The sequence below is a fragment of the Hetaerina americana genome, unplaced genomic scaffold, assembly GCF_022747635.1.
Source record: "Hetaerina americana unplaced genomic scaffold, ioHetAmer1.1.p SCAF_7, whole genome shotgun sequence".
Taxonomy (NCBI): Eukaryota; Metazoa; Arthropoda; class Insecta; order Odonata; family Calopterygidae; genus Hetaerina; species Hetaerina americana.
The window spans coordinates 56,626,636-56,643,622 of NW_027287316.1; the positions used below are offsets into that span (position 1 = coordinate 56,626,636).

At 39.4% G+C, this 16,987-nt stretch overlaps 1 protein-coding gene across 2 annotated transcripts in view; it reads left to right on the forward strand.

The window, feature by feature from the left end:
* The window catches only part of LOC139696734 (solute carrier family 22 member 21-like), a 104,545-nt gene that overhangs the window by 50,068 nt on the left and 37,490 nt on the right, over positions 1–16,987 (forward strand). For both annotated transcript variants that reach the window (XM_071595568.1, XM_071595569.1), the window contains exon 2: positions 2,525–3,765. In XM_071595568.1, coding sequence (XP_071451669.1) covers positions 3,581–3,765 — 185 coding nt within the window. In that variant the 5' untranslated portion in view covers positions 2,525–3,580. The remainder of the gene's footprint in view (positions 1–2,524; positions 3,766–16,987) is intronic.

Genomic DNA, 16,987 nt, shown 5'->3' on the forward strand with positions numbered 1-16,987 from the left:
TTCCCTTCCATTTAAAACCTCCGATTGTGACGTTTCTCTACTTTCTTTCTCGTCTTGTCACATATATCCCTTGGCATATTTGTAGCAATGTCTTAGGCATGTGCATGGTGAATCAAACAGTTCCATTACCCGCAGAGAAAGTCTGGGTTTTGTATACTTGAAATCTTCAATCAAGCGTTTAAATGAGAATTTTGTTTGTACTAAAATACACCTTAGATACGTCAGATAATTCATATCAATCATGCTGGCGAGTTAGAGAAGAAAAATAATTGTATACAAGTCTTGCTTAGACTTCTACTAAACTACATAGTCAGGGATGCAAATGCTCAGGATTTTATGAGTTTTATATATTTTGAGCTTAAAAATATATGCAATCCATTTTCACACTGTACCCACCACAGAGATTCCATTAACAAATGCATGACGCGAGAAAATAATAGATTTATCTCAACCCGCAACCGCATTTTCCTTCATTTATCAGTAAAATAAATTTTGATGTGAATTTTTGTAAGTTTAGCCACAGTAAATTCTCTAATTCCACTAAAAAATTTGCATTTCACTTACACTGTTTGCAGAGACAGCGTCGAGAGAATGAATAGGCACTTCTATAGCGCATGCACCTGACGATCTCATTTACCCATTCGCCGATAACAACCGCGGTGACTAATGATAATTGAGCCCTTTATGTCGTTGGTTCCAGTCGATATCCTTCGCGGGTGCTATTACGGCTCTGATCCTCCTCGGGACAACGGAGTTCTCGGTAATTAACCTAGTTTCAGCGATTTCAGCAACTGCATCTGACCGTGAAACATGATAGGAAGTCGGTATTTGGCGATGGTGAAACACGCCCCTCATTCATAACTTACGGGACAATATACGTACAGGTGAAACCGACGCATTGAGTATTACACATTCAAACACAGTGGATTAAAATAGACATTGATGTCGACAATGAAGACAATGACATTGACGACGCCGGAGAGAATGATGCGAAAATACTTGTAATTTTGTATTTTACCTTGAAAGCCTACACGAGGGCGCCTGGAAGGGGGTATTAGGTATTCCTAGGGTATATGGCCGTTTTTCCAATCATTATCAATTTAATTTCCATGAAGTAGAAATTGTGGCACGTGCTGTTTGCTATTGCCGTGGTCACAAATATTACGAGAGAAAGAGTATTCCGTATATCAAATAGCTCTGTTCGACGGTCAATTTCCCATAACTGCTCGTAGTGAGATCAGCTACCAATGTAATGGACTGCTGTACCGACTAAATTATTCCATCTGTGTCAGCGAGAGATTCATACTATTTGTATTTATGTGGTCATTTAAGCCCTGAATAAGCCATTTTGAAGGAGGAAGTAAAGAGGCGTCGTGCATGAATGGGGAAAATGCCGTGAGCATTTTGTTTCTATCCTTTCTCATTCGCTATCCCAGGTTGCACCATCATGATTCCTTCTTCGCTGCTATAAAATGGAATATATTTATTGAATTACCAATGCACGGCGAGCCCAAAAGAGAAAAAGAGTTGCTATAGGTACCACGCGAAATTGTTAACGTTAGTTTTTATTATTTTGATCCACCGATGAAAGTATACTGTGGAAAAGCAACGCGTCATACCATACGAGATCCTTATCATATGGTCATATTGAAATAAAGATTAAGTCAGCTTCACTTCTGGGATCCCATTGTTCAAGAGAGAATGAATGCTGAGTTCACACTAAATTAGCCTTTAAATTTTATGAACCCGCAAAATTGTTTCTCTATGGCATGAAACAGACCTGGAAAATGGTTGAAATTTGAATGTATGTCGATGTTATTATTTTTATTTTTGCCTTCCTCAGGCAGTAATTTGATTTTACGCCACAATAATCTCTTCAAAAGTTACTTTTAAAATATTCCCCATTGTAAAACGTCTTCCATTTTGACTTATCTTCCGTCAACTCTATCTCTTAATATTCCCTTTTCCATGAGTTCCTTCATTTGATTACTTTCCCGAACTCTTCCTCTTGTCCTTAATGTCTTGCCGTTAAGTTATCTCCACGTATTATCACGCCTAAATATATGGCCTAAACAATTGGTGTTCATCTCTTTACCGCGTCCATTAGACTTAATTTCCGCTAAATCTGTTTTACCTCCATTACTATACTCTTCTCTCACTTAACTGCATCGCCTCTTGAATGCCCCCAGTGTTTTTGTTTCTCCATTTCATTCACACTCCAGAACATAACGCAATAACAATAAACAGTACAGGCGGTGAAATACAGTAATACATTTTTCGTCCGTTCCACGTTTCCTTCCCAGAGCGTTTCTTTTCCCAAACTCGTCGGCATCGACCCCGCTTGCGTGGTGTCATTCATCATTCCCTGTCACTCTACGAGGGTCACGGCCCTGAAAAAGAGCCCACAGAGGGCCTAAGAGTCTGCTCTGGATCTCCCTCCCACCACTATTTACTACTCCATTACGGGCAAGACTCCCCAAGATTTTTGGTGACACCTAACTAAACAATCTGTCTGTTTTTTCAGGAAATCCCGAAGAAACTTCGGCCTACCCTAACCAGGCGACTGGGAGGACTGGTAGGAGGAGCTTAGGGGATACCATTCTAAGGACCGGGGGCGGGAGAGGACCATCCCTGAGAACTCCCCTGGGACACTGCCGCCAGAGAAGGAAGGCATCACCCGGTGACCGAAGGAGACCCCGCACCCTAAATTTTCCCACCCCAGCCTTGCGGCGAGGGAATCCCGAGCCGGGGTGTGGAGCACCCGCTCCCTTCCGGCAAATCCCTCCCCGACCAGAAGTCTCTCCTATTGCCCGGAGGGATCTCGGACCCCCGGAGACCTCGGCCGTGATCGCTGGTTTCTTCGTTCCCCTCGTTTACTCTGCGGTAATTGTCTTCGGAGCGGCGTTGCGCGGGTATAGAGGGAGACGCATAGACGGAGGCGAGTGGAAGCGTGAGGGAGGGGGGAAGGGTGGCGGGGGATATAAAAGACCGACCTGACCTCCGCGGAGACTGCATTACCGGAGCGACAGCCGGCATGGAAGGACGTGCATTCTTCAACCCAGACGCTACATCATCCTCTTCTTCTTCCAAGGAGGCCGGTTGTGGAGCGTTCGAGGCGAACGGATTCTTTGACCAACAGCCGGAGGGAACTCGCGGATCTCCGTAGCGTACGTGCGCCCTGAACGGTTTCGGGAGATAGGGAAACAAGAGATATAAACCTCTAGATTCTCCCTCCTCGAAGGAATCTGTGTGGGTAAGGGGTAAACTGCGCAACGTTTCCCATCGTTGTTTGATGAAGCGTTTGTCCGGCTCGGCGATTCTTTTCTCACCCGCCGGAATCAAGAAAGCACGCAGAATTCCAAAATAGAGAGAGAGCCTTCCACTCCCCGGAGCTCGCTGAACCCAAAGATCTCATCCAAAAAGAATATAACCCACTCCGTACTTTGTGTTTGTGTGTGTGTGCGCGCGCGTTTGTGTGTATAGGATTTAATCAACCCCTACTGAGAGCCCTTCCCAACCTTCCAGCACGTCCATATTCTTTGCTCTCAGAACCCTCGCGCATCCATCCCGGTGGTGAACCATGGAGGTCAAAGAAAGAAAGGAGGAGATGACGGAGGAGACGGGCACGACACCGCCCTCGTCGGGGTCCAAGGACTTCGACGACATGCTCAAGTACGTCGGAGGGTTCGGTGCTTACCAGAAGAGGCTGATACTCTTCGCTCTGCCCTTCAATCTCGTCCTGACGGCCGTTTACTTTGGACACAGGTGAGTGCACATTTTTATTTAATTGAATATTTCTGTGCGCGAATATTTTTGTATTTTTCGAGCGCGGGAACAGGGTTCGGGCTACTCAGAGAGAGGAATGGTGGGAGATCTCTTCTCACGGAAGGCCATTTTCGGTTCTCTTTACCCCTGCCCCACCCCATTTGTAAGGCTTGGAAAATATGAACCCAACTGCCCAATCATAATATGTTACAAAATTATTTATATAATAATCACATCGGTAATTATTATCAATATATCAAACAGGCAACTTTTTCTAAAAGAGAAAAATCGCATTTAGATCTGATGAAAGTGTTTTTTATTACGATCACCTATGAAAAAAGTATATTACAATGCAAGACGACTTTTTCGTTCCAGTGGTATGGGAATGCTTAAAATTTAAAAGAAAAGACCTGATGATGTTATACCATAACGAAACCTAGGTAGTAAAAAAATTGGTTTATGTGGAAAGGCGAAGTATTTTAAATTTCATTTCAATATGAAGAATTTCCACCAAGTGACGCCAGAAACTGTTTCATTTTAAAAGAAAAGAATTTAAAATTATTGAAAATGTCATTAAATTCTCAAATAACTTGGATGCGAGTTTCATTAGCAAACATTTTTACTGCATGCTCTTTGACGATGAAGGCTAATAAAAAATTTGTATCACAAAAATGGCTAAAAATTGCTCTAATTTAACTCGCGTATGATTCCTTCGGGAACCCCTCCGACCAGAGGGCTCGTAAGGAAGCGTAATGAAACGGCGACTGCGTCTCTCCCCCCCTTTTATGATTTAAAGGTAGCCCCTACGGCGCCTCGGTCCCGCTTAAAGTTGTCCAATATTCTTAAGTCGTTTATGAATTAAAAATCTATTCACAGTGCGTTTGATTCCCTTTTAAAATAATCTATAATCAATAGACATTAAAAATGGCCGTAATATTTGGATTTACATCAACGACATAATATATGACCTCAAACCTCCGCAGGAAATTGATATCTTGCGATTCTCCGACTTTTTTCTTCATATTTCACCCCATTGATGGTATTCACCAGTCGCACATCAACGCTTAAGAATGTCATTTACCAGTTTAGAACTCACTTTCAAAAGTTTGCATTGAATTCTTATTCTCTCTGCGATTTTAGAAGATGACATGCATTGGTTTTTAATCGTGAAATGGAGCCCGATGAGTCCAGGTTTAGTTGGGTGGGTAATGCGTTCGGCATCAGGCCTGAAGTTGACGGGTTTGAGCCCCGTCTAAGAGGGAGTAGTCCGAATCATATTCGCCATTTGTAAATCTGATGACAAACAAAGAGTTCCTTATCTCGATTCCAGCGGCTCATGAGACTGCGGTGTCACCTGGAGAGCAAAAAAAAATTGCAGTGTGCTGGGGAGGAAGAGTCCGACAGAAGATGAATTGCACCGACACTTAATATGAGCATGTTTCCTGAACAACAGGATGACAAAAGTAGCGAATTTTTGCGCATAACCAAGCTAATTTTTATGAGAGCTAGTCGCTTAAATAATATTGAAATTGAACGATTCGCAAAGTAGGTGGTTACTCCATCTACTTGTGCTGTTTTTTCAAATTAACGCGGGGTAATATCCTGCAGACTTTAGGATTGTCGCTTCGAATGCACTTGTGCCTCGCGCATTAAAAAAATCCCAAATTTGTTACTGCAAGTAAATACTTTCTCGTTACTTTTAAAAACATAGATCAAGTGCTTCAGGAACATGATATGATCATCAAAAAGAAGAAAAATAAAATCCTTGAAGAGAGAAGTTGAAGACATATCACCGTCCCAGGGGTGAAATATAAGCGAGTGGAATCTTTCACATACTAGTATCTGGGCAGGCCTCACTTGGGATTGAAGATTCCGTATTTATTTTTAAAGAGACCAAAGGCTGTAAACAAGGAAGAAGTTCGTTAGAACGTTCGTATGCAACATTGCAATCTACGGATCAGGGGCATGAAATATTAGAAAAATGGACAAGTGGACAATAGAAACCTTTGAAACATGGTGCTGGAGGAGAACGCTGAAGATTGAATTGACAGACGAAGTGAGGAACGAGGGAATATATATAAGGGCAGAAAAGGAAAGGACTAAATGGAGAACTCTACGGAAAAGAAGAACTAGATGGGTTGGGCACGTCTTGAGGCTCAATGGATTCGTAAGAAGCATAACAGAAGGGAAGATACTGCGAGGAAGACCAATTGGTAAGTATCGTACATACGAGCCTAATTTAGGAGGACATAAAACGGAGAAGCTCTCAGAGAGTGAGGGAATTCACACTGAAGAGAGAAGAATAGAGGGCTGCAGTAAACAACTCTTAGGATCAAGATACTGATGATGAAGATTTTTAAAATCGCGGAAGCTACCAGAACTTCGATAAAAAGTATCCCAGAAAAATATAGTAAATGATGATAACTTGTGGCGTCGGTTCGTCAACAGTAATTACACTTGTTTAGGACGCGAAAAGTCGATCGTTTTAAGCAAAGCGCTTCGTCTAATTCATAAAATTCCCGTAAAAATATTTAAAGCGGCGGGGGCTACCTATTTGCACTTAAAGCCAACATCGAACGGCCAAGAGTTTGTTTACAGAGCAGCTGCGTTGAGGTCTGTTTCTGTCCGAAACAGAAACGCCTGGTCGTGGTCCATCTTTTTTGAACAACCTTTCGACGTCGATGGATCGCTTCCAAACATAGGGACGTTTGATTTTTTACTCAAACTCTTGTGCAAATATTTTGCGCTTACGTTCAATTGATAATCTGAAAGAGATTGACAATTTTTTTAAAGTAAATTTCCGGTTCAAAATAATACGTGCGTTCCATTTTTTTTAGAAAAACAATAAATAAAAGCAATCCGCAACCGCAACTATGAATCCTTCCGAAATGGTTTCAGTACCAAAAAGTATTTGGCAAAGAAAATGATGAGTATATTCGCTCATGCTTGAAAATAAATGTCTTCATACATTTTAAACTCAAAATAAAATGTCTATAATATTCGAGGGCGATCAGTTCAGATTAATTATTAAGAATGTTGAGCACATTCCTCGAACATTCACATGAAGCTAGCCAAGACAAGGTCCATTGGCTTCTATTCTTTTCCATGTTTTTGTCCGTATCCCTTTTTCAAATATTTGGACAAAGGCCAAGAAATTTTATCCCGTAATAATCTTAATTTATTATATTTTTAGTTTTATATGGAAACATTTTTCCACATTCAGTAATACTGGCACTTATAGTGGAATATAAAGCAAAACCAAAATAAGAAACGTATACATACAATTATTAACAAGAACATTCGTAGCAAAATATTTAAAACTGTTGAAGTAGAAGGTTTTAATTACTTATTGGAGACATTATATAGGGATTGGGCGATTAAAATATTAAAGGATAAAAAATGGATCAAAGCAGTCAAGAATGTTTCATGTGCAAATCAGGATTAAATTCCTCGCAACGAAGCATATCCACTTGCAACGACACTCGTCAATATTTGATCAAATTTGAGCATCAGGTCAACAAAATGCTTTAAGAGTGGAGTGGAATTTTTGCTATCTCCCCAGTAATTTGGGCCTTGAATGCCATGTAAATCCGGGTTTCTCTGAGACTCTCTGGACACCGATACCTGGATACCGATCGGTAAACTTGTCGTAACAACCTTGCTTCTAATAAGAATGAGGCTAATTTCTGTTTACAAAGAAGAAGAAGGCCATCGTGCTGATAGGAGTGATTCTCGCTATCTGGTTTTAAAGTAACGTGACAGGGGGATAACATTGAACTAATATTGAACCAAAATCATCCAGCAGTTCAATAATGGAACTGTTTCACTTTTAACACGTAAAGATCCCGCCTTTTCGATTGTGTAGAGAGGCAGATTATTGGACTATTGAAATAACGTGCGAGTGATCTTTTTATGTGTTCTTATATTGTTTGTTGCTGTCCAAATTTGTTATTCAACACTTCCGTGTTACTTCGACGAAATATATATATATATATATATATATATATATATATATATATATCCGAAGGTCGGTATGGTAGGTAATGGTAGAGTTCACCCAGTACTAAGCCCGACGGCGTCAGAAATTCACACATCAGGGTAGGGGAGCCAGTTCCTTATATATATATATATATATATATATATATATATATATATATATATATATATATATATATATATATATATATATATATATACCCGGGACCCCCCGGTCCGTAGTCCAACGCTCTACCCCCTGGACTACCGCGACCCACATATATATGTATACGAGTACATATACTCGTGTGTGTATGTATATATATAAATATATATATATATATATATATATATATATATATATATCCTGTAAATTTTCTTGATTAACTAAAACTCAAATTGCCTAAAATTTACCTTAATAATAATATTGGCTTTAATATTAAAGTAAATAAAAAAGACAGAATTTCCTGCTAACAGTCCACGTGGTATCTCGCTAAAAACCTAATGACTTTGGCACGCCGAGAAAAGAATTCTTTCCTTAGTATTCTTTCTGTATAATTTTCAAAGAAAACCGCGTCTCTGTTGTTTAAATTTCTCATAATTCGCATACCTCGTTCCCTCCCTATTGAGACAGCAATCCTGTCAACCGGAATTCAATCGCGCAATTGTCAATGCGAATGGGGAAGGTTGGGTTGCTTTCTTAGCAAACAATAAGATCCTTTTTCAGGGCACACTTTATCGTTCCGTACAGCACAAACTCATCTCCCCCATGTGAACGTTTGCGATAGTAGTTCATTCCGGAAGATTTCCGATAACATTGCAGCAGCTGCACATCAGGAAGGCGGGTGAGGAGTCCTTCCAGGCACGTTTTATGACCGAGTCATGCTCTCGACAAAAAATGCTATTTTTCATGCATTGAATTAGGAGCCTCATGTTGTCTCCAAGGCTGAATCGAGAAACAAGACTGCAATAGAAGTGAGTTTAATACTCTCAGGCGAATGTGTTTTTAAGAGAGTAATCGATTATCTCCTAAGGGAACTTCACCCTCCTAAGGTTTCCTAGATGTATTTACCTACCCTGATCCATTTACAACGGCACCGCAAAGATTCGGTTAATGAAGACATGTTCTTCAGGAAATACGCGTATGTTTCTTTTTACTATGAAGAACAAACTCACCCAGGGAAGCTCGATTTCGCACTCCAGCCAATGCGAAGATCGCGTTGTTCATAATGCATGATTCATGGATGTTATGAGGCCGGGGTGATAGCCGAATTGCATCTACTGCAAGCGAAGAGGAGATATACTATATTTGTAAAACCATATTACGATAAATTTATTAGCGTTACTGAAGCTCTTAAATCACAAGGAATTCACTCACTCGTTTGTAGACTCGACACTTCTTATATAAGTTAGAAGCAGTTATCTGTTACGACGATGTTAAAAGCGGTATCAACCCAGACGTACTAGGGCAATAGACATTTCGAGACTGAAATTATAGACATAAACTTAAGAAACGGGCAATTAGAAAATCGAGTTTTCGCCCTCCTCCTTTATTTTGCTCCAGGGATAATTTCATGTCATTAGTTAGCCTAATTTGTAGCCATTATTATAATTCTTATTGCATTTGAACAAGCAATAAAAGCTCAACTAGTGTGTGTAGAGTAGTTGGTAAATGAAATTTAGATATAGTAGAAGATGTAAAACTGAATGTGGGTAAAAATTTAACCATAGTTTGAATTGGAACCCGTGTAGATTAGTCCCTAACCTTTTACTGATATTTGATGCCATGCTTATCAAATATTGATTGTCTTATAAAGCGGATTCCTAATACGAAGTCAGCCCCTGCCAAACACCTTAGTAGTGACTGCCAGGGTACCATTCATAGGTAGATAATATCATCACTAACATGGCTACTCTACAACGAGCCCATCTTCGTTTCCGCAAACTTCCTTCCTCCCTTCATCCCGTCCAACATATCTTATCTAATACCTACTCCTTCCTCGTTTTCCCAACATTCTCCATTCTATCACAGTCTTCAACATCCCACTGCCAATCAATATCCATTCCATCCATTTGTCCTGTCTCTTTACGATTTCTCCCAGCAATGCCCCCTCCTCGCCCACCATACCTAGCACCTCCTCATTTGCTTTCCTTTCTGTCCATTTCTCCTTGTCCATCCTTCTCCACACCCGCATTTCAAAAAACTCTACGCCTATCATCCTGCTTCAATGACCATTTTTTCGCACCATCCAAAACTACGCTCCATATCAACATTTTAACGTGCCTTTTCTTAACATCCTTACTCAACGACTCTGACAACAATTCTCCTCCTTATCCACCTACTCTAGTTTATCAATTTTAATTTAAACTTAGCTCTCCCCTTTCTCGAAAACTGCATATACTCTGTCCTGTTTACAATGATTCTCATCGAAAACCTATCGCAATGGCTGTCTCATGCGCTCAGTAATTCTTCCAATTGATTGGCAGACTGGAAATTCCTAAGTTTGATCATCCTCCAACCTAACTAATTTTGAGAATTGTCCACTACCTCTCAATCCTATCTCCAGTTCTTTCCATATCTCTTTAACCATTTCCTCCACTTATGTTTTAAAACACCGTTGATTATGTACGCCCCTGTCTTAACCCTTTTCCTACACTACCCATTCCCATTCTCCATCCTTTTGTCTACAACTAATTCGTTAATTCTACTCAATTAAACATTAAAATTACAATCAATAGTAATTGAATCATATTTTATCCTTGAGTTTACTCCCTCGGGGTGAAATTTCCTCGACTATCTAAATGCCACTAACCCATCAGCTATGGTTGGCATAAAACGTCCTGAGATCAGATATAGGCTTGGGCTTCTTATTTACGTCAAGGGTCTAATGCCGTCATTTGAGGAGCCGCATATCGCGATCAGACACCAAACCGCAACACCACCAGGAATCCCAACACCTCGATGGTGTGTTACCATGCTGGTTACACAACGTCCGGAACGCGGTTGTAATAAAGTAAGGAAACAGCTATAGATATTCCGAAGAAGATTTCAAGAGTAAATATATAAAGAGCAAAATAAGGAAAAAAATACTCTCCAAGTCAATCACGAAAGCGGAAACACAAAGGCGACGAGGGAAGGGAGAACGTGGGGGATTGTGGGGCTTGCGGCTTCAGAAAGCTTGTGAAACACGCTCCTTGATGAATGTTTACATTGGCAGCCAAGCTATCAACCCAACACATGGCATAGGAGTCCTGGCTGCATCATTTACGTTTCCGCTCTCTTCTCCACAAACATCGCCAAAAACGCGGCCAATGTCATCCAATTCAGTTCTTCTCACCGAAGCAATTTGACTTATTTTGTAAATCGTTAATATTTAAGGGTGACGTAATTTTATCACTGAATATTTCTCGTCCGAAAAAATTACCAGTGGTTCTCAACCTTTTCCGCATCATTTTCCCTTTTTTACCAATATTCCAGAATATCAATCCCCTCTTACCAAAATACGTCCAACGGAAAAGGTTTACACGAAAAGTAATGCGCGTACATAGACATTAATCTGTAACATTCAGTAAGTTTTACTGAAAGTCTCAAAATAAATTGAAAACAAACTAAAATCATAGCATTTGCACACAGTCTACAGGATATCATGCTTTGCTGAAGAGTGGTCCCAACCTCCATCCTCTGTAACAATAAATTTACGCTAAAAGGAAAATTACCCTTTTGTTGAGAACCCTCGCTCAAGAAGATGGGTATATTTTGATGACTATTCAAAAGAATAGTTACCCTGGCAATTAGTATGCATACAGACCAGCAAAATATATATTAACGGAATAAAGATTTTAGCGCATTCACGAAAATTTATAACTTTTTTTACTCCACTAAACAAACTTCTAAATGATGAAAAAATGTGATACCAATTCCGATGAAGTGATGAAGTTAGATAAAAATGAAGCATTCGGGGGCATTGGATTTTTGTGGGAAATAGCAAACTTAACGATCATATAAATTTACTTAAATCTTAAAATTAAAGTATCTGCGAGAAAGCAAATTTATTTTCTCGATTGGAGATGCGAAATGGTTTTGAAGAGACATTTTCTCTGCAAAGAAATTATACAGCGGAGGTACCCACCAGATTTTAGGGTAATAACTCAAACAGTGTCGTTAAAACTTCGGAAGAGAGTGTCGAAGAAAATTAATTGATATCAAATTTTCAAATATAGGAATGATACCGGGAGATAAATTTATCATTTAACACGTTAAACATTAATACAATACAGTAATAATCTCTACTGCTATTAGAGCATTGCTAACAATGCATTAATGTTCCCCACGCAATACTGCCTGATAAAAGTCACATTTTTTTAAATATACTGTTTAAAATTAATTCAAATTAGAGCACCGTATGCGCGTTAAAAACATTATACGTATAATAGTAGTGGGCCCAATTGTTTTGTGAGGACTTAGAGAAGGTTGTGGTTAGATAAAGTTAGATAGATGGATAAGGTTAGATAGGGGGAATGGCAAATCACTGAGTTTGGAGGGTTGACCAACCCTGTAAACAGTAAAATTTAAACATTTTCAACAATTAACAAGCTTATTGGACTATCAACAAGTTTTAAGCCACGAAAAACGATGTTACTTAAAGTGAAGGCAATGAGAAAATGAAGGAGGTTACAACGGGGCATGTTTATATTAATGGTGGAATTAATGGCAAAAATAATCACGAGCCTTCATCAAGTGATTTTTGAACTTCCAGTATTTACAGGATGACTTTCCAGCAACCTGGTATTACAACCCAGTAACTGGAACGCAGAGCTAAATCTAACCTTTAACGTGAAACCTTAGAGAGGTTGAACTCGTTAGTCTAAACAAACAAAACCTTTGATTTCCTTTTCTTTGGAAGCCGGTCCAATGAGTGCCGAATGATGGTCCTCCCACCCCCAACACATCCAGAGGAGCATTCTTACGGTTTTAATTGGTGAGCCCCAAAGAAAAATACCGGTTTACTCTCTCTGAGAAGCAAATTGGATCAGTAGCACAACTCTTACAACCTTGGAATGAAAATATAACAACGAAAGTGTTCGTAAAAACTCAAAAAAGTACGTATATGCGGATCGGGAAAGTAATATTGGTTCGTCTCATCAGTAACTTAATGCACATATTGTGGAACACGTGGGGCCACATAAGCGTCATAGGAAAATTAACCTTACCGCCATCGTAATACTTTTTCTTAAAAAATAAGCCCATATGGTTGTTCATTGCTCTCTGGTTTTGAATAGATAACTATAATCATTAATATTTTACATAATTTTTGAAAATTATTTTATTTTTATAATTAATATTTAAAAAAATTTAATTAATTGATTAAAAAGTTTTTTAATGCTCTCCGAGTTTGGATAAATACTATTTGCTCCGAAAGAGTGCAAATAATCATAAAATGATTATTTGCACTGTTCTCTTAAAAGAAATATGTTTTAGCTACATTTAATGCCAACCAAGAACGGCAGCACGGTACGGTACGCTGTACACAATTCGTTTCGTGTAAAAAATTATCGAGCATAATTTCGTTGCGTACTTTCAAATCGTTTATCGCATTGTACTGGTAGCGCAAAATATCGTAGCTATGTCATGTACCACTACCCAGTTCCTTCATTTTTGGGAGGAATATCTTTTGCGGTGATTAACGAAGTAAAAGGAATTCTCTATTACTTTTTTCGTAAAGCACATTAGTTTAAATGCATTTCCTAGAAATCTAGGCACTGCTTTCCTATATTAGAACTGCACCTCGAAGTGTTTCAGAATTATTTAAGTTATGCACGTCGTGGGAAGGAAAAACCGTTCTAGCGAGAGGGCTTGATTTGCTCACGTCACTTTTCGAAATTGAAAAGCCGACCCATCCAAAGAAAAATTGGAGGATATTAGTATATATTTCTTGTATCTTGATTTTCACACAATTTCAAGAACAAATGAGTGTTCTTACGTAATTAGGTACGGCATCTCACTTTGTGGCGTAATGTAACCTATGAAAGAGTCCACGCATTAATTTGAGCACATAATTAATTATTCGTATCGCACTGTCACTCTTGACGTCAAAGCAAGGCGTCTTCAATTTCCTGTTCCTTTCCTTGCCCTTATTCTTATTACGTATTCACTACGGAAGAAATAAATCTCGGGTGAATGTTTAGGCTGTTTAGTATCTCCAACTGGCAGGATTTCAATATTGAGATGAAGATTCTTTAGGTCATGGCGCGTGTTGCTTCTTTATTTTTCAAGTTTTTCAGGATTATTAAGACGGCTTAATCAGGAAAGAATGGAAGATTCCATTTGTCATTCCCTTTTTCAATGACCATACCAATAATGAGGTATAAAAACGGTTACTTTTTTAGAAAAACGGTTTATGATTCTTTTCCGGAAAAATGTGTCCCGATAGCCATTGCCTCTTTTCCCATTAATAACAAAATGAACCCAAGGCATTATTTCAAAAGGCTAATTTCATTGGGGATTATTTTTTTCAACGATCGTGTACATCGTTAAAGGAGATGACCGAATGAAATATCTCATTCTTCACCAATGTAAATGTCGGAATAGCCAAGGAAATCATGCTAAAAAATAGAGCAATGCACGCAGCGAAAAAAATATTCTTAATTCTAAAATGGAGCTCAATGAAATATTAATATCGAGTATTTAAACATGTTTCTCCCGCGTAAGGGCGCTAAGAACTTTCAAGCTCAGCGTGGAATCAAAATACGCATTTCGCTTACGCGAGGAAATTCAGCGGTGTGACATGTTCCCGATGGTTTTTCGGTGAGGAAATTCACCAAGGGTCTTCACCGAAAGTGTAGTCTTTCTGGTAGTAGATTTAGTTTCCCAAGTAATGATGGTTGAACGCGGTCGCTGGATACTAAAGCTCCTATGACTGATGGCCAGCAGGATGCTCTCAACGCCAAAATGGAATTGTCGGTCCCTCTGATATTTTTTGCCATTTGGGTCACGAAGCTAATGCGAGTTTGTTGCGTTTCGCCATCAGAGATCTAGCCATGAAAAACCATTCCCGTGGTGACTTCACGCGCCTTCGACCCGTGAAACGGGATAGCCGCTATCCCGTTTCACGAGTCTCGGCTATCCTCCCGTTTTCCATGCTTCAAGACCGTAGGTACGATCATTTTATATTTGCATATATATATATATATATATATATATATATAAATATACCCATCAACTAACGATGTGTATATATATATATATATATATATATATATATATATATATATATATATATATATAAACACGGATGTAGATTTTTAAAACATAGAAACACAAAGTAAGGACACTCAGAAAGGACGGTCGTGCCGTCGAAGCGTCAAAACCACATATAGTATGTAAGTGCCCTTTTATTGTGTTTCTGTGTTCTAAAAATCTAAATTTGTGTTTATATATATTTTTGCGTCGCCGAAGAGCGTTCCATTTCGAAGATATTTTTATGTACAAGGGCCATTTGAAAAGTAAGATCTCCTATTTTTTCATGAAAAATCAAATTTATTCTCAACTTTGTCTACATCGTAGGAAAGGCTGAGCATTTAGCTATTTCTCTGCATAGTCGCCTTGACGATCAATCACTTTTTGCATCCCTGTAACCAGCTTTTTAATACCAGCGTCGTACCTTTCTCCCACCGAATCACGATGCCAACTGACGACTGCTTCTTGCACTTCCTCGTCTGACCTGAATTTCTGCCCTCCAAGGTGTTTTTTGAGATCGGGAAACAAGTGGTAGTCGCTGGGGGCAACGTCCGGGCTGTAAAGAGGGTGGTCGATTATATCCCAGCCGAATTCATCGAGTAGGGTGGTCGTTTGATGTGACACATGTGGACGTGCATTTTCATGATGCAAGCACACTCCTTTGGTGAGGCACCTTGTTGTAACCGAGGACCTACGACAAAATATTCTGCACGGAGAAACAGCCACTCTCTTCATTAAGGCCTTCCTTTATCTCATGAATGGCCATTCTCCGCTTATTGCGCACCATCTCGTCAATTGGAGCCACCGTTGATTCCGGCAAACTTGGCCGCCCCGACCGCTGCTCATCATGGGCGTTTTTTCGGCCATCAAAAAACTCCCTGCACCACTGCCGCACGTATTTGATTTCCATACACTTCTCACCGTATACTTCCTCTAAATGGCGATGAATTTATATCGGAGAAGCAGTCGTCAGTCGGCTTCGCGACGCGGCGGGAGAAAGGTACGACGCCGGTATTAAAAAGCTGCTTATAGGGATGCAAAAAGTGATTGATCGTCACGGTGACTATGTAGAAAAATAGCTAAAAGCTCAGCCTTTCCTACCATGTAGACAAAGTTGAGAATACATTTGATTTTTCATGAAAAATAATAAGAGACCTTACTTTTCGAATCGCCCTCGTGTATATATACACACACACACACACATACATCGATGACGTATAAGCACTAGCGAGATGAATATGACATCTGGACGGCACAATAGAACACACACAAATGAATAGAGAGCACGTTGAAGGACACTCACGTTTCAGAAAGTTTAAGCTTTCGGCCTTCTTCAAGTCCTTTAGGTCTGACTGACGGACCGGAAAGGCCTCAGAGAAGGTCGAAAGCTTCAACTTTTGAAATGTGAGAGTGCTTTTACATGTTATGTATTTTATTTTTGTGTTCTATTGTGCCGTCAAAATTAGATATATATATATATATATATATATGTGTGTGTGTATACATACATATATACTATATAAATAGGTATGTACATATTATATATATATATATAATATACATATATGTGTATATACATATATATAATACATATATATGTATATATACATATACTATATATACATATATATGTATATACATGGGGGTCCTGGTAGTCCATGGGTAGAGCGACTGACCGGAGGGTCCCGGGTTCGATTCCCGGGCAAGTCTCTGGGCACCTGCAGCTCCACCCAAGCTTTGTGATTTTTCGGGTACCAGATCTTCCTGGGAAACCATAACCGGGACAGGGAAAGGAACTGGTCCCCATACCCTGATGTGTGAATTTCACACACCGTCGGCCTTAGTAGTGGGTGAACTCTACCATCACCTACCAACCGACCTTCGGGTTGATTACTGTGTATATGGCTATATATATACATGCATACATATATCTACATGTATTTATATATAAACTTCAGCTTACGTCGACCGCGAGTAACATTAAATGAGATTAATGCAGACAAAATTATC